Source organism: Semicossyphus pulcher, unplaced genomic scaffold (assembly GCF_022749685.1).
Source record: "Semicossyphus pulcher isolate SPU_LCO1_2020_fin unplaced genomic scaffold, fSemPul1.0.p SCAF_28, whole genome shotgun sequence".
NCBI classification, from domain to species: domain Eukaryota; kingdom Metazoa; phylum Chordata; class Actinopteri; order Labriformes; family Labridae; genus Semicossyphus; species Semicossyphus pulcher.
In genome coordinates, this window is record NW_027211702.1 from 2,521,552 (window position 1) to 2,545,647 (window position 24,096).

The following is a 24,096-nucleotide window of genomic DNA, read 5'->3' on the forward strand; positions in this document are numbered from 1 at the left end:
GGTTTAACGCTAGCTAAGCGGAAATAAAGCATTTGAGAAAATTAGCATTTCAGACTCACCTGCCTATTGAAGGGAGAGTTCGTCATTTTGAAAAACACACAAAGTCACTTATGAAGAACAATAGGTTTCTGCACTCATATCTGTCTGTTTAGTGTAAAGCTATAAGCCAGGACATCATTAGCTTATGCTATGTTAGCTCAATTTAGTTCCGCAATAGAACTAATTAAACAAACAAACGCTATCACGTGCTGTACTAATTAGCGGTAGTTTGACAAGGCTAACGGTTTCTATTCTAAATGTTAATGTTAGCTAATGGCCATTAGGCTGACACCTGGATCAGTTATTTCTCAAAATGTTTAACAATACTATACACAAAGCTACAGTTATTTTTTTACAGGTTAACATGTTATGTCATATTGATATTCTAATAAAAATATGTATTTTAAATCTTCTTTAAATTACAAATTACAAACGTCCATTGCTTCTAATAACTGCAGAATTATGAGCATTATTTAGGACTGTTTGGACTTTAAGGATTTTTGGAATTGTTCTTTTTGTGTCATAAAGTGTAGGTTCTAGCTCAAATGAATGCTTGATACTTAAGTTTGACAGCTGGCTAAAGCCCCTCAGTGTTAAAAACAAAACAAACGTATCCTGATTAAAATAGTTCTGAAGTAGAAAGGTTAATGGATTAAGATTAGGACACAGTGAAACAAATCAAGTGAACAAGACTAAGAATGTTTACTAACTTTTGATCGAAACTTAGTACACAGACATGGATAATATAACAATAAGACTTACCAGTTAGGATTATTTGTTACTGATGTCGTCTGATTCTTGTTTAGCTAACTATTTTGGCAACAATAATGACCATATTGTAACATATTTAAATTGTTTGTTTTTCTGACCGTGACTGCCAAACTAATGTTTAATATGCTAAGAGACAAGGAAAAACAGAAAATCCTATCATTTAAGAAGATGGAACAAGGGAATGTTTGACCTTTTTGCTCAAAAAATGAATCATTTACTGTCAATTGGTTAAACAGTTTGGGTTTTTTTAGCTGTCGGGGCACATACCTTTGCTTTTATGCCCAGGTGGACCTTTTATTACAGGCCTGACCACTACAGAAAACCATCTTAGAGACTATCAGACTGTAATTCTCTGTTCATCTGTTTTCTATTGAGCTGTAAACCAACAGCACAATTTAGAAGAAGGACCAAGTATTTTCAGTCTGCAAACATCTGAAAGTGTCCAGTCCCAAAAACAAACTTAACCTTCACTGGACGTAATGACAAAAACACCTTGATGCTGCATTTCCACAGAGGTACAAACCAAACAGACGGCTAGATTCAACAGCAAGAACAGCCAAACTCAGCTTTGTAGTGCAAAACATTGAAGACGATCTTTATTGTTCACAGTTAAACACAAGCCACTGCTTTAAGAACTTCCTTTTTTTGCCATATTGTCCCAGATTCTCCAGCTCCGGTCAGAGTCCTGGTTTCTTCAGTTTGTGCTGATTGTACCTTCTGTCTTGGTTTGCGGTAGTTACTACGGTTGGCATTTAAAGTGGATTGTTGAACATGCTTTAGATAGCGAGGCAAAAGGAAGTGACAGCAGGAGTTCCCAGTGGACAACAGGATTTAGACGACTTTCAAACCCAGGGTTTACTTCTAAACTTAGAACAAAACAAGGTAAATCCGTGTTTATCAGACCTGCAGGAGGTAATCTGATCGGATGTTTTTGGTTTTGTTTCCCACGCAGAGAAACAACACTTCTGTTTAGAGCCAGAACACAAATGTTTGCATGAAAATGATCAGCTGGTCCTCCCTTGCCAGGTCTGATACAAATGTAGGATAAGGCTGAATAAATAAAAAATAAAGGAACAACAGAATGTGGAATTTATAAAAAAAAAAAATGCATAAAATTTCATTGGTTTCCAAATTTCATACACTCTCCTCATTGCATCTGTTTCGCAAACCAAACACATCCTCCCCCTGACTTATTTTAGACAAAAACTCAAGAGTTTATGGAATTAATGGAAATGTTGAGTTCAGTCCAGAAACATAAAAGTCAATTTCCAAGTCAAACCAAACGTCTCCAAGTACCAGTCCCCTAATCGTTTGCTCTGATGTAACACTCGGCCAACAAGTACTCTGATATCCGTGATCAACGCTTTAACACACCTTACAGGTGGTTGTAACAAAGTAACATCTCTTGCTCTTCTGGTATATTTCAAAATCAGATTTAATTGGAAGTGGTAGAGATTTTAAAGGGTCAGTTCACTCGTATATTAAAAAGAACATTGTACCACTCAGCTCAAGTGGTGTCGATTGGAGCGGATAGTTTAGGTTTCTGTCTCTGAGAGTCCTGCCTCCAGAGCCATTTCAGTGTAGAAGAAAGGATCTTTATTTGTGGTGCAAATAGCGTTTAAAAATACTTATAACCATTAAAACAGCCATTTGTTTTTCTTTCAAACAGGGTTCATTTCTTCAGCAGAAAGGACTGTGGCTTATTTAAAGTAACATAACGTTTCTGAGTTTGACTTTCATTCTGTTGGCTGTGGAGGCAGGAATATCAGGGGCAGATCTCACAATCTGGAAAAATTACAGCTAAACAAGTGGGAAAATTACCCTTTAACATCAGCTTCACAGTGTCTCATGTAAGTCATCGATAACTTCAATCACATTTTGTCAGCTTATCTTTGGCCATCTTCGTATCTTAACCAAATTCATCAGTCTAGCATATTCACTGGTAACAACACATTGCCTTTGTATCCCTGTAACCTTATTGAAATTCTTCCGGGGAATGACTCGGTATAAAAAAGGAAAGAAAAGTGATGAACAACACCGGGGGAAATCCTGTTGTCCACTCAGAGGAATGGAACATATAACACTGAATTCCAAAGAGTTGTTGACATGTTACTCTTTCTGATTTGTAGCTCTTCTCCACCTTTAAACTTCAGTCTCTCCGCCCTACGTCTCGGCTCAGTTTTGTGTCTCTAACTGTGCTCGTGATGTGTTTCGTTATAGTCCATGATCTTTAGCTGCTGTTGCCTGGGACGACCTGATCCCGTGTGACCCCGCCCTGCACCTGGCCCCGCCCCGGCCTTCCTTCTGGGGCTTTCCTGGCTGGAGGCCCGCTGCTTAGGCTCAGAGGGGGGCTCCTTGGTGGGCACAGTGAGAGGAGTGGCGGGGGTGGGAGCAGGGGTAGCGACTGGAGCAGGAAGCGGAGTCGGGATGGGGGAAGGTGCAGGGCCAATGGGGGCAATAGAACCTGGGCATGGGGGTTCCACACACAGCTCAGTTTTCAGGCCGTGGGCGAGGCCGGCCAGGCGCGGTGGTGGTTGCTCTTCATCACACTGGCTCTCGCTCTTGTTGCGGAACAGCTCGCGCGCCCTCATGCCCAGGAAGCTCTTGGCGCTGGGGTAGGAGCCCACAGTGAGCGGCGCATCAGAGGGAGGCTGGGGTGCGAGCGAGTTGCCATGTGGACAGGACGGGGAGGGCTCCACCAGCAGGGGTGGGGCCAGATCCTGGCCGCCATTGATGGAGTTAGCTGTTGCCTTGGAAGAGTTGCTCGTCTTCGGTTGCCTTGGCAATAAAGTGCTGCCGTTGCCCCGAGGGGAGTCGTGTGGTGGTCTACTGTCCGCCTCCTCTTTTTTGTGAGTTTTACTTGGTCCATCTGGCACAATGACACTGTGGAGGACAAAACATGTCATGAATAAACACAAGTTCCAAATCATACTGACAGATTAGACCCTGCCAAGTGTTTCTATGAGTGCCACATTACCATGTACATGAACACATGCATTAACTATTTTTATTCATACAGTAACTGTCAGAGCTTTGGATAATCAGGTGCAGCTATTACCATTTTGGTGTTTATTAGATGTGAACCCATGACTGCACTCTGCGTTATACTTTTTGACAAATAGATGTTCACTATAGTTCATAAAAATATCAGTTGCGACATCTGAAGCAAACATATTAATTTGCTCTTGGAACTGTATCCCAGCACTTAAATGTATTACCGTAAAATTTGGTGTATAAGACTCACTTTTAATAAAAACAATTTCATTTTTAAAAAGTGGGCTTCATTTTATATAACTATGCAACCAATATACCAGTCTAAATTGCAGACAGAGGTCTATTTTATTGTGTTAGGGTATTTTATCCAGATGATGGCACAATAATCTAGCTAAAGCTTCGTCTCGGACATGCAGCGCCATGATCGCCATTGCAGCCGCCACCCTCACAACAATCCGTTACCATAGGCTGCTAGCTACCACACCCCTAGCTAGCAGGATTGCAAACTTGACATGGTGACAAAAAATGGTAGGCTATAATTAGTGTTATTTTGAATGTGTTTCAAATAAAAATAAAGTGAAACCGTGTTGTAATAACTTACTATATACACGTTTTTATTAATAAATAGCTATAGAAACCCCTTTTTCCCTGTAGAATATCTAGCAAAACAGACTGCATCCTATATTCCGGATTTTAAGGTATTTATCTGAGGGGTCATATATGAGGGGTCAGCATAGAAAGAGAGGGGGAAACATTTCTTGTAGAATTAGTTTGTCTCTTGTTCAATGTTTTGGTTTTATATTTGAATTTCTAATAATAGATAGTTTTTGCATCTCAAGACTCCTAAAGAAACACTGGTCAATTCAAACTGTCACAAGCTAAAAAAAGAACGCATCCACTGTAAACCAATGTACGAGAACGTTAGATTGTAAACTACATTTTGAAGTGTAACTTAAACAACAACATTACGATGGAAACTGGATGACTTCAATTAACAAACAAAACAAAACAAACAGAATTGCAGATCATAAAATCTAGGTTAATAAGAGTGCTGTGAGTCTGACCTGGAGTCATCACTAGTGTGTGGGTCAGCTCTGCCCCCTGGTGGTGAACTGGTAGCGGTGCTGGCGGGAGCCTCCATCTCCACTCTGCTGTAGAGCTGCAGGAGTTCAGTTTGCAGCAGCTGAGTGATTCTCCTCTGAGCCTGATACCTGCTGTCCGAGGCCTGCAGCTCCGCCCTTCAGAGACAGGGACGAGACAGGGAAGAGACAGGGACAGGGAAAATGTCAAAAGAGAAAGAAAAACTGTAATGGAGAGAAGCCATGAGATTTTACAGATACAAAGAGAGTACAAGAGAAAAAGAAAGGGACAATAGTTGACCATATAATCACATAAACCTCTATAATAAGAAACAGAAAGATGTGATGCATTCCAACCATATTGGAGGTTCCTACTTACTTTGCTTGACATTTAACATCCTCGAGGAACTTCTTCTGCTCGACGATGAGGTGCTCCTTCTTGGAGAGATGCGTCTCCAGCTCGGCTACTCTCTGCTGCGCTGCCTCCAGTTTCTGACCCTGAACCAGCAGGCTCTGCCTCAGCGTCTCCACCTCTTTCCCGTATGACACCTTGAGCATCTGGGCCTCCTGGGCAGTGAATCATTGTCAAAAGAGGCAGAGAGAGAAGATGAAGCAAGACATGAGAGAGTGAAAATTAAATGAAGGAATGTGGAGAAAGTCATAAAAACAGCTTGGTCTTTTCATGGTTGTTCTTTGAATTTGTTTAACGTAAATGACTTTGTTTTGTCTTAACAGTCATATAATTTTCTATCATTATGAACAATTACTGTGGAAGTATTTTGAATGTATATTCGATGATAGATGGTTTACAGTGAAGCTAAATATGCTTCAGGTGGACAGTTTGACTCCACGCCCAACAAACCCAATTAGTATCCCTTTTTCACCTCAGTACGTCGTCGCTGCAGTTCTCTACACCTGTCACACACACATGAGAAAGCACACACACACACACACTTCCTTCCACCATACCTTTGTATTATCGCCGCCTGCGTGGTGTAACTCCTGCATGGACAGCTTATGAGCCTCCCCGAGGAGCAGCAGCTGCTTGTTCAGGAAGCTCATCTGCTGCTGGGTGCTCTCGCTGTTGCTCAGCTGAAGGACACAAGAGACAAACAATGACGATGGAGGGCAAAACTGCAATTACACTACAAATCAGACCTGTCCACAGATATCTGGGCATACATTTACAATAGGCACTACAGCAAAAGCCAATGTTGATCTCTCTGAATAAAAATTGTGCGTAAATTTCATAATGAACTTCGCTCTAAGAGGTTGCATTTTTCCAGGTCAAATGCAACTATATGACAGATGTTTACTTTGTGTTTAGCTTAAACTAAAATGTTATACTTTGATGCTATACAAATTACCTTATAAAATCAGTCCTCAGCTGCTGACTTCACAGGATATTAAACCATAAAAGTCTAATTATTATGTATAAAAGGAACAGTTTGTCGACTGTATGAATGCAGTCTGATTTGAAATGCCCGTTTCCTGACCCACCGGCTCCTTGTTTGTCAGGATTTTGGTTCAGTCTGGGTCAAAGGAGAGAAACAGACCTCAGACAAACCCCAGGAGGCAGAAAAACACCCAAACCCCCCATGTCGCTGACCCAAAAATAGAGAGGGCGAGCCATCATCTCCAAGGCAACCGAGCCCTGGGACAGTCTGCAGTCTGCATCGAGATGGCAGGACGAGGACGGGGGCGTGTGCTCTTGTAACTCCCCAAGTCTGACCGAACTGTGCCCCAGCCTGCTGGGCCTGCTGTTTTGCCAAAGTCTTCCATTTATTTAGATTTTGATTTAAATTGTTAACTGGATGAGTCTGAAGGGCAGTGACGATCCCAAACGATCCTGCTGAGTTAACATGAAGCTGTTACCCGCCAGTAGCAAAATGCTGAGTTAACAGTGGCCGTATGGGTTTGTTAGCAGGAACATGTTTATCTCCTTATCTGGAATTGAGCACCTGCCCAGACATGTAAGATGAAAATAAAGACGGCTTTAATCCTTCTTTTTGGCAGGATCTGCTTTTGAAATGTCTCAGTGCACAGGATACATCTGCTGTGAGTATAACTAATGGCTCTTTATGTCAAGGCCACAATTACAAATTGCATTTCAGCTAATGAAGTTATATGATTTTAAAATATCTTGGATATATCCGATTAACCTGATTTAGTTTAAACACCAGAACTAATGCATCCTTTTACTGCAGTATGTCGTCATATGCAATCCAAATATAAGTCAGAAGAAGAAGAAACTGGAAAGGTCCAGCCAAAAAAGACATCTTGCATCTATGCTGGCAATTTAACATGTTGGCAGGACATCTGAATAAACACCAAAGTCTTAGAGAGATACACATGTCTATTTTTCCTCTTCTGAATTCCATTTAACGGTTTGCCCAATAATAGTAATCTCACTAGTTATAATCTAGAAGATTTTCATGTAAACAAATGTCTGTCAAGTCACTATCGCCGAATGAGGTAACACAATGGTGATTGAGCCTATGGCCCACTGATGAAAGCCTTTGCATTTGCAGTATATAGTAGAATTATGGACTGGGTGTCACAAGCGGCGCCCAATTATTGGTGACGCGTTTTCCATCACCCAGCAGTGGTTGGTCTGCCAAAGAGGGTGGGCGGAGCTAAGCGGCTGCTTTTCCATTTTCTGTAAATGTTGTGAGTAAACAGTAATCTACTATGGCTGAACAAACACAGAAAAAAATCGATGACTACAGATACAACTTCAAAATAAGTGAAACTCCAAGCGAGGAAAATCAAGAGTTACAACCATGACAACGGGGGCCAGCCGTAGACTTCAATTCCATAATTACCGCCCTTATATGGCGCTGAAGAGACCAAAAACTGGAATCTTTGAGATTTTCAGTTGAAGTTTCAGGTCTTATTCAAAAAATAACATTGATTTGATAAAACAAAAATGCAGTGAATAAGCCAATTTTACACTGTTAAAGGGGGTTTGTCTTGGTTGTGTGTTTCTCTTGAAATACTTTTAGAAGTAAAGCACGAAAGAGGTGAAAACAAACTATTAAAAAACATTTTTAAAGATCAGCTCCAGTCATGCTTTAAGACATATAAAATGCTCGGTTTGAAATAATAAATTGTGTCTGACATGTTTTTTCTGCAAAAACGTTTAATGAGCTTGTAAAAATCCTCCCAAGGCATTTCCTCCTTCTCCCTCATTAAACATTCCTGAAACAGTCCCCGCCCACTATGTGCTTCCTTTCGTAAAATTACAGCCGAAAACAAAACCCTTCTCTGCCATCGTTTAGTGGCAACTTGTTGAAACTCAGTTTGCTTGAAATTACGTCATTAGCAGTAGTAACGTTAACGTTAGTAGTCAGAAGTGAGTTTGCAAAACATTACGATGACAGTCACAGCTGGCTCGTGCATCCCTGAGGTGATTGCCATAGGTTACACATAACGATATGCACAGCGTCAACCCGTCCACTAACGGGATTGGCTCCTTAGGTTTGTGACGTCTCAAACCTGCTAATCTGAAAATGTGTTGTTCAGTCTGTCCTTGGTACACTGCAGACTACACTGAGACTACATTCTCTAATAAATGAGATGGATGGGTGAACAAACAGGACGTGTATTCCTCTGTGAAAATCTCCTTGTTTTCCTTCATACCATTACCACCCTTCACAGCTGTGAGAGTAGCAGCCCCTATGTGAGCCAGGTGACACATTTTACGAAGCACAGTTGTGCTCTTTCCAGACAGGCCTGGCCATGTCTAAATGAAGCCATAATAAATATTTGTTTTATAACAGACATAAGCCTCTGATTGATTGGTTTCCCTGCTGCACATTGACTCCCTGGCTCAGGTATTTTCTTTACCTTGATGGTCATCTGGTTGAGGAGGTGACCAGTGTGGCAGACTTTGTTGTTGGCCCTCTGAAGCTCCGCCTCCAGCTCATCCATCTTTTTCTGACACTCCTGCAGCTTGCTCTAAAGACACACAACACAGCCAGATTGTGTTAAAGTTGTGTAGTATTTGTAGGAAACATATACAGGGATATATATGGAATGTATATCTTTGTCTGCAGGCCTCTGTAAATGACCGTTATGCATCTCTAAATAATAGTTTGTAGCTGAGTGTGTGTACCTGGAGCTCCTGGTTCTTGGTGTAGTAGTCGTCTCGTCCCTGCTGCAGCTGTCTGATCTGACTGTGCAGCCTGGTCACCACCGTCTCCCGGTCGTCCCACAGCTGCCTGTATCGCTGCTGCTCCACCTGCAGACTCTCTCTCAGAGATAAAATGTCCACACTCTGCAGGTTCAGCTGATCCTTCTGCGCGCACACACACAGACACACAAAGATGTACAAATTTAGTACAAAGGGTACAAGAGTCTCTAAACGTCATAAAGACAAATGTTTTGAGGCAGTTTGCAGCAGTTTGTGCTATTTTCTTCTCAGCAGGTCTTAAAGAGAGAGAAGGTGAGGACACACACATACACACTTACACACACACAAACACTTTTCACCACAGATCTCTATAACTGTGTGACATTTTCCAAAGGTTTGCAGGAAATAAAATATTTCTATGTCAGCCTTCTAACCCTTTGTTTACATTTAATTCCAGGAGCCTTCAAAGCTTCTTTACAACCGTCACTTGTTGAAAGATGATGTATCCAGGTCACTCATACTGCAAGCAAAACTCCACACACATATTCTCTGCTGTGTGCCAGCTGGAGTTGTAACATGCTGCAAACGCCTCGGTTATTAGTGCTTTCAAACAGGTTGGCAAGACCTTAAACCCGTTAGCCTCCAGTTACAGGACAGACCTGCAGTTGTCCTGTGTTGCTGCATCTCAATAAATAAATATACACTGTTTCAAATACAGCTTTGGTCAACACTTAAGGTACTTACACAGGATTAATTTGTGATAATAAGTGCATACAAACTTGCCATAGCGTTGTTCTGCTCCTCCAGTGCAGTGGCGTTGATGATGCGTCGGAGGAGGCGTCGGTTGCGGACGGCGTGCTGCTCCCTCTTGTAGCGCTCGTACAGCAGCTGGTTGTGCAGCAGGAGCAGCTGGCTGCGCAGCGTGTGAAGCTCGTCCAGCGGAGCTGAGCCTGGGGAGGCCACAGTAATAATAATGTAATTACCACGCATGCACACCATTAATTACAGTGGTCGTAGAGGTGAGTGGAACATCAGAAAAGCACAGGTAACTAAATGAGAACATTATAAAAAGATAATATACAACATATGTAAATGCAAAGTAAATTCTTCAGGCAGGAAAAGCTGACAGGATTCTGGTGTAAATTCACTATATACAAGAAGTAATACCAAACTAACTTCTAACTTTACACAGATAATGTGCGGATCAGTCACACTGACAAAAAAGATTTAATATAAAAACTGAAACTGACGTACATTAGCTTTGAATTATCCTTTAAATTACTTCTTTTCATACAACCGTTTTTTTATTTTTTAAAGAAATAATCTGGATTTAGATGATGACATAAAAACAAACAGAATGACAATCATGGGACACAAGTTCCAGATAATTTCCTTTAGGATAGTAGGTCATTACAGAAGCCTTGTGTAGAAAGTTTTAAAGCCTTCTAAGACCAAAAACTCTAGATATTGTTCGTGGAAGATAGTTCCTCAAATAAATAACATATTTTATTTATTTATTTATTTATTTAGATTTTTTTTTATTAAACATTTTACCCTTTAGACTGTCTTGTTGAAAACATTTTAAAAAGAGCAGTGTCTGATTTGGGGTGTGTCTGTGAACTGCCTGCTCGTTTGCTTGCTGCTCATCAGATCAACTTCACACATGATGCAGCTCTACTTAATAATCTTAGCAATACATCCAATCAAGAATAGACATGTACACGTTCTTTACAGAAAGTTCAAAAATTATACAGCTGCAAATTTGTTTCAAGAACAAATAACCTGCAGTGTGCTGGACTCCTGGTTCCTTTACAGTTTAAAGAAGTCATTTAAAACTATGCCCTGAATGGGAACCTCAAATTCTTCATGTTTCAGATATATCCTGGCATCTTACAAGTAAACAGACAAACAGGATTCAAAACAATCTCCTTGGGAGAAGCAACAAGCACTTGATAAAGATATTTAAAATTCGGAATATGCAGTTCTCTTCAATCTCTACACTTGGCCAAAATAACTCTGGATACAGAGCTTCACTTGTCAACATGAACGAAGGGGAGGAGAGCAGAGAGGGAACATTAGGTGAAATATTCTCTGGAGAATTTGATCCAAGAAGACCTTAATAGTACTTAGCAGAGTTTATGTCAGTCAGCCTCAGGCGCTCAGTACTGTTTTGTTTTGATGCAATCGAAACTACCTGACTCCTATCAGTCGAGCAGGGCAGATGATTAAATTCCGGAGTTGTAATTACAAGTTGGCAGAGAGTTTCAACATAAACAGAGTGTTTGTGTCTTGTTGTGAGCTGCAGCTGGAGAAAATTAGATTCTTGCAGTGGTTGACTGAGTTTATACAGGAGGTAAATAAAGGATGAAGAAATCTCTAAATGGCAAACTTTCTGAATTTCTGAGCTGATCGAGTTCTGCGTGACTGTGGGAAATGTGTGTGTGTGCGTGTGTGTTTGATAAACCTCTGTTGAACAAATTCCCATGTCTGGCTGGGTTGTAACATGATGTTCGTGTCTCAGAGCTCGTGACAAATCACTAGTCATGCCTAAATAACGCTCCATCTGGACTCTTTATAATAGCTTCTTTTATCAGTGTGTTGTGGTGTGAGTGTGTTACCTCCAAAGTGCGTCCAGTCAGCTGACTTACTTGGCAAAGGTAATCTGTGAAAGGAGAGAAAGAAAAACATGAATGAAAGATCTCTCTGGGATGTTCTTTCTTAAGATGCTCTGAAAGAAATACATGTCAGTCAGAAAGTCTTACGACATGATTATTTTCAAAGACAACAAACAGCACCAATAACCATTTAAATATTTGTAAATACAATAAATATTAACATATATAATTCTTTATTGTGCACCAACACTTCTCCAAAGTTGTCTGTACTCTCTTCTGGTTTCTCAATATCAGCTTCTCTAGCAATTCATACTGGCTCTATATAAAACTACTCTACCCACAGTGCACTACATGACGCTCACTTGTTCTTGGTCTTCTCAGTTGGCTGAAATACATGGAGCACAAATGGGGCGCCACACATCGGCAGTAGCCATCCCACAACGAAGTGCATCAGTTATAATTTACTGAGGCCAATATACTGAGCATGGATGTTTTTTTATCTCTATGCAGCCCTTAAACAGGTAAAACTACATAGAATAGACCTGTCTTACATATGGGGTTAGTCTGTTTACAAATGCTAAAGGGGTGTCGGTTAACTCAGCGGTTAAATCTCCCCACATACAGAGGCTCAGTCCTTGATGTGACGGCCCGGGATTTGACTCCAACCCTTGCCCATTTGCTGCGTGTCGTCCCCACTCCCTCTTCCCGTTTCCCCCAATATCCATTGAGTGATGTTTTGTATCTCTGCAGTGAATCTCCTTTCTGTCTGCAACTCTGTGTTGTTGCTGCTGTTTAAGAAGATCTGTCTAGAGAATGAGACCACGTGCATTAATGAGATTACCTATCTAAATCAAGGCTAAATTAAAAAAAATCCACTGTTCTCTCTCTCTCTCAATAAAGGCATTATAGATTCAATATATATATATATATATATATATTTAAAAAAATACCTCATTCACTTGAATATACTGAATATACCTTACAATAATGCTGGCCTTACTCAAAGAGAACACAGGCTGAGTAGAGAAATTATCAAAAGGATTTTGTGGGTAAAACACATTACTAATGATATATTTTAAATGGTTGTCCACTTGTTTAAATATATTTAGGTCTTAAACTTCAGTAATACCCAAGAATCTAATATTTATCCTAGAAATCCAGATTGTGATACTTATATATTTGGTGATAGCAGCCAACACAACAGCCAGTACGTGAATAAAAGAAGTAATAGCAACTTTTCTTTTAGCACTGGATATATACACACAGCCAGGAGACTAGCTGAGCAAAAAGCATAAAGGGGGGAATCCGCTAGCCTGGCTAGAGGAAAAAAAATCTCCAACCAAAAAGATTATTAGTAAAAATTATGCTTTGTGGTCTCAAGGAGTCTTGTTTTCAACTTAAAGTTGCCAGGAAACTAGGGATGCACCTGATCGGGGTATCGGGCGGTGTTGGAGCTTAAGTACCTGTACTTGCAAAACTAGGACGAGTACCGCATCCGAATACCACTTTACGGCTTGACGTTAGCCTCCCGTGAGTTAAGCAGGCCGGCGGAGAAGCAAAGTTGAGTGTTAAAATGTCAGCAACATCTGATGAAAATGAATGTTTTTAAAGTCATTATGAGAACTGTAATGATATTATTAAGTACTCATCTCAGTACTCTGTATCAGCAAGTACCCAAATGTAAGTACTTGTACTTGGTCTGAAGGAAGTGGTATTGGTGCATCCCTATAGGAAACCAGGGAAGACTTTCTTCACCTTAGGACAGGGCCTGGTTAGCTAGTCCCCCTACTGTCAGTGTTTATGCTAAGCTAAGCTATTGGCCTCCTGGATTCAAATTTGATAATTACAATTTACATGATGATTGTATCAATCTTTTGTAGTTGTCATCACAATGCTGTTTCCCATATTCCCGATAACATGCCTTTGTAGTGTGTTTGACTCTGCTGAAGACAGTAAAACGTGGGGGTGATTGCTGACAGGAAGAAGCAAAGCTGTTTCTGTGCTCAGGGCTGACTGTGCTGACACTGTCTCTGCTGTTGTGTTTTTGGCTCGGAGGACCCGCTTACCGTGTGTGTAACACAGTTTTGTGTGTATTTGTGCGTGTAAGTGTGGAAAAAGAAAGGGGGCGGCAGATTCTGAACAATATAATACTTGTTCTCAAGTGGGTGTTTCCTTTCAGCTGCAGTAATAGACTGGAAACATCCCAGGCAGGCTATGCACAGTGGACAGGACAGCCAAACACTCCTGAGTTTCAAACAGGCAATACCTAGAGAAATTTTGCACTAACTTTTAGCTTCATCCTCCAAATATGATTGTATGTCGTTTGAGGATGATTGTAGTAAGTTGTTAAAGGAAAACACTGAAGAAGAACCTTGCATGAAAACCTTGTAGAAAATTCAAAGTATGCAGGTTTAAAGCTAGCCCCTTACCTCTTGAGCACTTTATCATGGGTGTCGCTCCCCTGCTGAACAAGGCGATCCAGCACCTCCAGTGGTGAAGCAGATACTACGCCTTCCTCCTCCCCATCCTCCAACCCTTCCTCCCACTGCGACAGCCTCTCCATCGCTGCCTTGTGCACCGCCTCCGACGTCTTCTGGCCCACAAAGAGCGAGGCGGCCCTGGGCAGAGCCAGGTCGAAAAAGGACTCATAGGGCACTGGGGCTGGGGTCTTGCTGCACGGGCTTGGGGAGAACATACCAAACTTGCCCAGCTCGTCTTCAGGGGCAGAGGGGCTCCGATGCAGGTGGTGATCGATGGGGGTAAAACATGACTGGAAGGACCAGGACTGCTCCAGTCCGAGTGCTGAACTCCGGCTGTCTCCTCCTGTTCCTCCTCCTCTTTCACTCCCAACACCGCTGGTGCTCGCTGTGTTCTCTGCTTTGTCTGGTGTAGCTTCGACATGGTGGGTGTCCCGGACGGGGGCTCCGGGCTGGGAGTTGGAGAGGGTCTTGTCTTGTGCCTGACAGCCGGTCAGAGTCTCAGTCGTGTGAAAAAAAGGGGAGTCAAAGCCCCTCAGGGCCGACAGCTCCTGTTTATCCTCAGTGATCTTCAGCAGCTCCTCTGTGATGGCAGCTGCAGCAGAAACAACATATGGAGGATAAAGTAAAACCTGCATGTTTGTTCTGAATGTCAATGTCTGTTCTTAAATATTTCAAAACAAGTGCCAAGTACCTGCGATACCACACAGAAAAAACTTGGAACTTGTTTTTTTCCCCCAGAGAGAATGGAAATGTTTAGGTGTAAGCAGCTAGCTTTAGCAGCAGAGCTTGTGCCATTTGGCAGGCGGTTTTATTCAAAGAGGTGCACAGATCTGTAGGTGCATTTATTTTTAGTGCAAGTGGCTCATGAGGGATTTAAACCAATAACAGTGCAGAGCTAGCTGAACACAAAGGGATATACACAGGGATGTGTTAGCATCCTGGATATAAAGGCAAAGTCAGTGAGCTCAGGCGCATTTAGCACAACAGGAGAATGAATGCACAATTTAGAGATGCGATCAAATTCAAAACTTTCTGGTGCAAACACAACAAAATGCAGCACTGACTGACTCTGGGATGAAACACACAGGATTGTAGAAAAAAATAGCAGATTTGAGAAAGACTGTTAAAACGCAACACATACACAGACATGCAAATACACAATCATACACACAGGTTCAATTGACCCTTCGCTAAGCCCCTTTCTTGCCAGCCATTCTCCAATCCTACGTTAGCAACCGTAACTAGGCGCAGGAGGCCTGTCGAGCTTTCAGAACAAGGAGAAATGCAGAAACGATGTGCATATGAAATCTGCAAGTCCGACAGCAGATATCCTCAAAGTGTAGAGAGGGGTGTCATATTCTTTTGCTTTTCTGAAGCCAAAAACTCGAGAGGAGAGATGTCGGATATGGATTAAAAATTGCGGAAGACAGTCAACTGGTCTCTGTTTGCGATCCTGTCTGGCCTTCGCTACCACCACCGATGCCACTGAGCCATTGTTGTGGCAAACTTGTACAGGATTATGTTGGGCTTTCCTGTTGTGCCTTTAGGAGATCCAGTGTATGGATCAAGCCCACAATATGCGAGCAATATCCTGACGTGCTTTAAACAAAATGAAAAAGTGGGATAATTTCGTTTTGCTAGCAATGGGCTAAAATATATTAGATAATGAAACTTATAGGGAGTCTTAACTAAACATTAGCTTAAAATAAAACAATATATTGACTTGCCCTGCTGTGCAACAAAATTGTTGTTCCTGTATTATTGTCCTTAACATGAATTGTCAGGACGTGGGGTGCCTGACGCTTGCATTGGGACCGGTGAGCTTTTGCCTTTTTACGTCCTCTTCATTCTCAACACTCGGCTGATATATTGTATTATGGATGTAGCTTTCAGATGTGTATTGTCGTCCTTTCTGTCTACTTCTCTCTGATATTTGGGAACTATTTTTTCAGAAATTTGCTATTATTTCCCTTGGAACATCTCTCAATGTAATAGTTGAAAAAGCCATAAAATGTACGCAATGGTGCGAAAGCTTGACAGGCATAGCAACAGTAACCAAGGGTCAACTGCCACACATAAAAAACATTCAATTGTGTTCTTGCTTGTTTGCAAACGTATATTTGATCTGATAGCAGGTGAGTGCTCACCCTCTTCCCTCTCCTTCTCTGTCCTCAGCTGAAGCTCCAGCTCCTGTTTCTTCATGAAGACCGACAGCTCAGTCAGAGTCATAGAAACGTTCTCAGCAGCAACTCCGGCATCTGAGGAGCAAACAAATGCATCTCTGACAATAATGTCTCCAAAGATTTACCTAATTAGAAGTTTATGATGATACATCACTGCTAAGACTCATCATGACTTACCTCTGTTTGTGGCTGTTTCTGCATTCTTCTCAGTATCTTTCACTGGCTCCTGTCTCACCAGTGCAGGCTTGTTGCTTTCTCCATGTCGACGATCCTGTGAAGTCAGACAGGTAACAGTTTTATAACAGTGGTTAGCTCCAGCTTCGTCTGTTTCTAAGAAAATCTGCATGTTCTTGTACTGCTGAATTAGAGATGCATGGACGTGTAATGAGAACACTCTTACTCTTTACCTCTTATTTTTAAGATGACTGACAGACTCTAAAGTCACTGACTTCATCTCTCTTCTCCTGTTGCTTTATTCAGTGAGCAACCCCCCAGAGTTACACACTACTGATAAATCAGAGTGCCTTCTGCTGTCAGGGAAATGTGTTTTAAGTCTCAAGTACTTAATTTGAGTTCACATGTTTGTCATATTTGTTCCTAATTAAGCAATCTGAAAGGACAAGGATCCTGAGCAATTATGCTATCAAGATTTCAAAGAAATGCAGCAATATGGTGAGAAATAACCACCAAAACAACTTCGGCTTTTGCTCTTCTATCATGCTGGGAAAATAATTTAAAGTCTGTTTGGGGATTTTTGTCTGTAATGAAAGTATGAATGAAATCCACAAACAGACAGCTACCCATCATACTCTGACAACGACAAGTCTTCATGCACTCTTTTCAGTTTATTTATCAAAGGACAATTTTAAAAAGGGGAGAGAAAGTACCTTTCTTGGTGGACTGGACTGGACTGTGTTGGCTGGTAAGGAGATTATGGGGAAGTCATCTGATAGGGTGGGAGGTGGGGAGGAGGTGGCGGGAGTGCTGGAGGCAGGCGTTCCTTTCCCTCCTGCTCGGGTCAAAACAATAAGCAGAAGAGAAAATTCAAGACTCAGTCAAAACATAAAACAACAGCCAAGATAACATCTGTACATGTAATCATGTAAGTGTTGACCTGATGTGCAGTGGAATCGGCTGGGAAGGTGTGAGGCACTGTGGGAGAGCTCTAAGTTGGGCGACATGCCCCTGGAGGAAGGGGGCGTGGCCATGCCACACAACGAGGAGGGGCTCCACAGAGGGTCCTTCCCCCCACAGGAAGAGTTGAGTTCACAGGTGGAGTTCTGCAAAGAAGTAGAGAGCAGACAAGAAAAGTTTTATCTGACGGATGAAACGTTAAATTATATATAAGCTGTAAATCTTCACAGTCACAGTTTTCTACATTTCCAGTATAATGATGTTTAGCGGGAGCCACTTGATCACCTTGTTGATGTGCTGGCTCTCTCTGCCCATCTAAGTACAAGTTTGAGTTGCTCTCTCTTCTCTCCTCTCTTCCCTCATGAAAATAAGGGAGTAGGGGGAGGTACAGCGTGCAGCCTAGCCCAGCGGGGGTGAGTGCTAGCCCCAGACAGGGCACCTCACTCTGGCTCTGCCTTCCCCATCTTCTTTCTAACACACCTCTCTCTACAAACTCTTCTCTCTGTGTGTCTAATTCAAATGAGAGGGCCAGTGGAAGCCATGTAGTAGGGTGGGTAGTATCAGCGATGTCAATACCGGCTGGAGCTTGCATGAACGGAGCCTGGGTCTGTTGAAGTCGGCAACACTGCTTGGGTTGCAGTGGTAGGTTAGATTCATTATGAGTAAGTATTAGGATAAGGGAACAAGAGGAGGGGTTTCTTAACTGATTTATACTTATCATAAGGGCACAAGTATCTTGTGTTTAATTCAAATTCAAAAGGGAAATCTCCTTTTACTCTATCTTGCAGTGTGTTACATTATGTCTGTATGTAATATGAAATTACAGCCTGCATCCTGTTAGCTTAGTTTAGCATTAAGACTTGAACTTGGAACAAACGAGCTACTGCTGCGCTTCCCAAATGGGACAAGATCCAAAAAACAGAACATTCACCAGTCACCTGAAGTGAAACCACAACCTCTTGATTAATAGAGTTATATGAAACATATACGTAAATTAGCTTAGCTAGAGATTTCCCTCGGTTATATTTTATATATTGACACATTTTGGTCTGAGCCTGTTCATAACGTCCCTTGAATATCGAGAATAACTTCATGTGAACTTTCATTTGTTTGCCCGATCGAGAGATCGTCCACCTAGCTTAATCCCTGACCTATGACCTCAATCAAGAGATGGCAAAAAAAGGTATTGCTTTGGGATAAGATTACCACGTTATTACTTAAATAGCAGTGTTTATTATAAATGGGAACTACTACATATCTAATACATCACACCTTAACATGTATCTTTAACCTAATGTGTCTTTAACCTGAATGAATGAATAGAATTATTATCAGGATTCAGGCATTTATTAGTTACCAAAATTATTAATTATTATAACAATTGTTCACAAACTCAAACAAATTAAATATCCTGTTTTTCTCACTTGGCAGCTCTCCCATGTGTTCCAGATTATTTGCTCTGTGTGGGTCAGAGGGAGGGTTACACAGAAACAAATCCTTAGACAGACCCCAGGGAGCAGAAAAACACCCAGACCCCTCCCCTGTGTGGCTGGCCCAGTAATAGAAGGGGAGAGACGACATCTCCATGGCAACAAGCCCAAGGGAGTGTCTACAGAGAGGTGGCAGGACGGGGGCAGGGGGCATGTCCTGTTATTCCTGAGGCTTGGGCCGACTATCTGCCAATCTGTAGACTCTGATGACCCAGAAACCATCTGTCCACTTGCATTGTGTGGTTTTTAGGGGAAAGCAATCAACTCACTTCATCTGACAGGTGATAAATGGAGTGTAAACATGGCCGCCTGTACAAGAGCTAGCAGCAAACAGAAGCTTTACGATAAAGTGCTCTGGTATAAGCCTCTGATCAGTTACTTACTACAAAACAATCCTAAACTAAGACTCTGACAGCTTCTGACTGTATTATGGATGATCTTACCTGCCGTCTGGAGGTCTGTGGGCTGCGGTGGGAGGACTGTGTCCCTGAGAAGGGGGGCAAGGACAGGGGCGGGGGAAGTGGCTGCCGTGGAGTCGAGAACGGGGTCGAAGAAGAGCTTCCTGTTGTCAAGAAGACAAACAGTCTGATCAATGTTCAAAGGAAGCACCACACCACCTGCATGTTTCACAGTTTTTCCCTGGTGGGTGTTTGCCCTTTAAACTGGTTATTAAAAACAATGTTTGATACTGAAATATCAAGGGTCTCACTGTTTGTCTGGGACTTAGAAGGGCTCCAAATAACAATTATTATAAGATTTTATTTTAATAAATGTTTGATTTGGGAATCATTTTTCCACTAATTTATAATGGTCTAATATATAATGAGGTAAGAAAATGGTGAAAAATGCCTGTTACAAGTTACTATAGATAAGTTGTGTATCCCAAAATAATCAATTTAAAGTGATAAAGCAAATTTTTCTCATTGTATATATACCTTATATATCTGCAGAGGTAAAGGGTTGTGTGTGTAAATGGTAAAGCTTTCTTAATTATCTTTTTAAATTGTTTTTTCAGTGAGTACGTTATTGGCTGGGTCAGCTAGAAACTGACATTCCCACCTGCTTATATAACTATAAAATATTTTTATATATTTTAACCAGAAATTCTGTATGGTTAAAGACGGAGATATTCTAGTACAAAAATGCTACATATGATAAGAGATTGATTACATTGCTCTCTACTGCTGTATGCTTATATGATGTCAAACTCTCACTACTTTAGATAAGTAACTAGCTGTGTATAGTCCAGCAGGAAAGACAAAGGCCTGCAAAGTGGTAACTTTGGTTAATTGGTAATAAAACCATTATTCCATTCAAATAGGAGCTTGTATGAAATGTGTAGTTTTTAACATGCAGAGTTTTCTGACCGTAGCTGCTGTGGAGGTCTGTGTAGGGGCTGGAAGTGCACTCTTGTGGTCGCAGGTGGATTTGGGGGTAAAAGTTCTCAGGCATGGTGGCGTAGCCCTCCTCACAGGAGGCCTCCTTCGGGTCTAGAGACACTTTGGCACATTCGATGACGATATCATGGATTTCATACTTTTTCCACCTATAGAAAGGATAGTGTGGTTACATGAGGAGGTTGAGTAAAACTACAAAAAGAAGATTTAACACTCAATTTCTCTTTTGCCATGCAGAGCAGTGTGGGACTCACCTGGTGGGGTCAAGCTCGTGGTCCTTGGTTCCTGTTACCAGTTCTGGGTGAATGCGAACGTGTTCAAGCATCGGCTGAGTGAAAAGAAAATTTATATTAGTAGTTATTTGGCAGGAACGAGCAGGAATGAGCAGGAACAGTGTACAGCAGCAGGGATACTATCCTCACCTTCACTACTTCCTCAAAAGTTTCCATGTTCTCCTTCATGCTGTAGTGGGAGCGCAGGTAGGACACAAAGTTGCACGGGTACATGCCATAAAGACGGTGGAAGAGTGAATAGACACTGGCGTGGAGGTGGATTAGGTAAACCTCTGAAACATGCCCTAAATGTGTAGAAAATACCAAAGACAGAAAGCACAAACTTAAACTCCAGACTGACAAATGCGACCTTAACACAAAGATAATTTGCAGGCCGAGCAGCGTTTTTTTGTTATTAGTTTTGGCCTAATTTGTCCACACGGACTTCCTCCCCTTAACCAAATTTCACACTCCAGTTAACTGCATATATGCCTGCAAGAACCAGCATCCTTTCATGTATCCTGTGAGTAGTTGGGATATTTTCTGATATCAATGTATTGCATATTATTACATTGTACATTTCTGCTAATATTCCTCTGCCTTTCCAGCAGTTGGTATGGGAGTAGTTGCCACACTAAGGGCCAGCTGTGACTGGCAGGTTCAGTAATGTTCACTGTCATGTGAACATATACATAAATATTGCAGATGTGTTTTATAAGACATGACAAGAAGCTCATACCAGGATTCTTCAGGTTCCAAGATGCCAAGCGGCCAAAGATGTCAAAATACTCCCACAGGTGTTGTTTTCCAGCTTGAGGGATCATGGGTAGCAGAGTAATCAGCACCAGAACTCCAGTAATCAGCACCACTACGTCTGTGTCCGTCTGCAAGGAAATGGGGACAAAAGTATTTCAGTTTGTGATGAGGTCAGATGTTAAAAGGTTGAAACTTGCAACCCTTTGTTTATGTTGAGGATTATCTAAGCACAGTTGTTTCTGTTCAGCAGTATTTAATCTACTTTGTAAAACATAGAAATATTCAAATGGGACCTTTTATAGGAATGGTTGCAACACCAAGCCGGGTCAAGTAAATTGTATTCATATAGCACTACATCACAAATCACAAATATTTGCCTCTAGGAGCTTTACATTCAGTGCAGCACAAGCTTTTATCCTCAGACCTTTGATTAGGATAGGAATTTTAATTAAAAAATTAGGATAAGCAACAAAGGAAGGATCCCTCTTTAAGGGTGGACTGCCAGCAAAAGCTGTTGTGTGTACAGAATAACCTGAAATAGTACAAGTATTAGTACTATTAATAGTAAATTATGATAAAATAATCATAGATAATATATAGAGAGAAACACACAGCTTTGATGCTCATGTTTTGGATGCTAGAAACGTATTAGTCTCCAAGGCTGTACTAAAGCATAGTTCAGCACTGTATCGAACTAAATGCTAACATCTGCATGCTAACATACTACGCAGTACTACACATACGCAGAGTTGAGCTGAGGTGGTTGGAATGATTTTTCGGCTATTTAGATTTGAACTGAATTTTTGACCTGATGATGATTCAAAAGGAAAAGTCGAAGGATCAACAAAGATGTTACAATTCATCAAGAGGTGTACATGAATGTGCTAACTAAGCTAATGGCAGTCCATGTCAAAAGGTTTAAGCTCCATCTGCTCTCATTGTACGAAATTGAACGACGCTGCAGTGAGTTGAGTTGCGCAGTAGAGATCGGCGGGTAGAATCGCCCTAGCCACTTCCACTAACCAAAACACACTTAAATTACCAGAAACAAACAGCAGAACAGCTTCTTGTGTTGGTCCGAAGCAAATGTTCAGAGATATGTAAACTTCAATGACTGTAGTGATTGTTTTAGTTACGTTTCCTCTCGCCGATCCTCCTCTACTCTAATCCGCTAATCCGGAACAGATCGGCTACAGGAGCCGGATTTGTCAACAGACCTGTCAATCATCCTTTTCATCGCATTAAATAACTAATGAAAAATAAACTTGGCAGAAAAATGAACAGTTGGACATAAATCCGCATCATAAGAACCAACTATAATGACAGAAACCATGTATGAGAAAAATGTATTTTGCGTGTATTTTATAGTTTGACTTATGTCCCATCTGATTACATGGAGGAGGCGGGCTGTATGACCTATACTGTTGCCAGTCAGCAGGGGGCGCTCCAAATGTTTTGGCTTCACTTTCAGGGAGCTGTCATGTCACCCATCCTTTTATACAGTCTATGGTTCAAAAACACACACTGAGCACAACCAGAATATGTTGTTTGGTCTGTGCACTTCTCCAGTCCACTGTAGTTGTAGGAATAGGGCTTTAAGTCTTCCTCAGGACCAGTGCAGAACTGAATCAAAACAAATATCCATTCAAGATTCAGTTAATTGACCTGTCTGCTGAATGATGAAGTGCCAAAACATTTCAAGATATTAACACCTCATAAAATTTGCATTTTACAAGGAGTCCAATCAAAACATTGCATGACATCAATCCTAAAAGCAGCTGGATCTATCCACACTCCTCTCAGCGCTTTGACAAGGAGATTTTTGTGTTCACTGAACTGGGTCGTTACCTTTAGGCATTTGAGCAGCGAGAGCAGCAGAGGATAGCGGGCGATCTTGTGGATCCAGGACGGCTGCTTGCGGATTACATGGCCGAGCAGGGTGAGGGTGGGCAGCCGGCAGGCCTGTTTGGTCATACACTCGTTCATCTTGTCCAGAAGGTGCTGTGATGGAGGGAGGGCGAGACAGCAGGGTAAGCTCTGTGTGTAACACGGTCTGGCAGCAAGACCCGTTAATTAAAGTGAATCACAAGAAAAACTGTTTCTGTAAACAATGCAGCACACAGAAAAGGAAGTCTTGACTGGAAGTTGCCTACACGCCCCCATCTTCACCATTGTCCTCATATCGCCTATATCGTCATCAGACTATAGCCAATGGGATCCGAGATTGACCCTTCATAAATGTTAGCTAGTTAGCTTAGCTCAGTCGCCAATACGATCACACAGTTTCTGTCTCATAACTGTCTGCGAACTGTGGACGCTAATTAGCTTCAATAGCACTGTTTCTGCTCCCTTGTCAGTGCTGTTAAGATGGCTAGCTGTTGGTCAACAGCCCAAATCCAAATGTCAGAGTTCACCAAAGTTAACTCTGTGGAATATTCTCTCGGATTAACTTTGCCTCCTCTATCAGATCCTCTTAACAGCAGCAATCTCATTTAAATTAGCCGATTTCACACAAAGTGTTGCTATACAAAATCCTCTTGTGACCAGGCATTAAGCTTGTGTGATGCATTTCTTACCTTATCGTGTGGCTCCCTGACTGAGGAGAGGATATGCATGGCCTGTGCAGAGTTTGTTTCCAAGAAGTAGTCCACCAGCCCGTTCAGCAGCATGGACCCTCGCTCTGCAGGGAAAGGCGGAAAGATCATTTGAATCACTTTTTGAAAGGAAGAAAAGCAGGCATGAGAAACCTGA

At 41.7% G+C, this 24,096-nt stretch overlaps 1 protein-coding gene across 1 annotated transcript in view; it reads right to left on the reverse strand.

Annotated features, from left to right (window-relative positions):
• Positions 1 to 1,383: 1,383 nt before the first annotated feature.
• tsc1b (TSC complex subunit 1b) overlaps positions 1,384 to 24,096 on the reverse strand; it is a 29,028-nt gene continuing 6,315 nt past the window's right edge. The window contains exons 3-22 of the mRNA XM_069677211.1: positions 23,922 to 24,025; positions 23,194 to 23,346; positions 21,329 to 21,473; positions 20,740 to 20,894; positions 20,572 to 20,645; positions 20,288 to 20,466; positions 19,364 to 19,482; positions 17,411 to 17,576; positions 17,184 to 17,305; positions 16,474 to 16,567; positions 16,261 to 16,371; positions 14,063 to 14,705; positions 11,637 to 11,680; positions 9,802 to 9,968; positions 9,001 to 9,183; positions 8,733 to 8,843; positions 5,853 to 5,975; positions 5,263 to 5,450; positions 4,869 to 5,042; positions 1,384 to 3,693 (exon numbers count right to left, since the gene is read on the reverse strand). Of these exons, the coding sequence (XP_069533312.1) occupies positions 3,000 to 3,693; positions 4,869 to 5,042; positions 5,263 to 5,450; positions 5,853 to 5,975; positions 8,733 to 8,843; positions 9,001 to 9,183; positions 9,802 to 9,968; positions 11,637 to 11,680; positions 14,063 to 14,705; positions 16,261 to 16,371; positions 16,474 to 16,567; positions 17,184 to 17,305; positions 17,411 to 17,576; positions 19,364 to 19,482; positions 20,288 to 20,466; positions 20,572 to 20,645; positions 20,740 to 20,894; positions 21,329 to 21,473; positions 23,194 to 23,346; positions 23,922 to 24,025 (3,749 nt within the window). The 3' untranslated portion in view covers positions 1,384 to 2,999. The remainder of the gene's footprint in view (positions 3,694 to 4,868; positions 5,043 to 5,262; positions 5,451 to 5,852; positions 5,976 to 8,732; positions 8,844 to 9,000; positions 9,184 to 9,801; positions 9,969 to 11,636; positions 11,681 to 14,062; positions 14,706 to 16,260; positions 16,372 to 16,473; positions 16,568 to 17,183; positions 17,306 to 17,410; positions 17,577 to 19,363; positions 19,483 to 20,287; positions 20,467 to 20,571; positions 20,646 to 20,739; positions 20,895 to 21,328; positions 21,474 to 23,193; positions 23,347 to 23,921; positions 24,026 to 24,096) is intronic.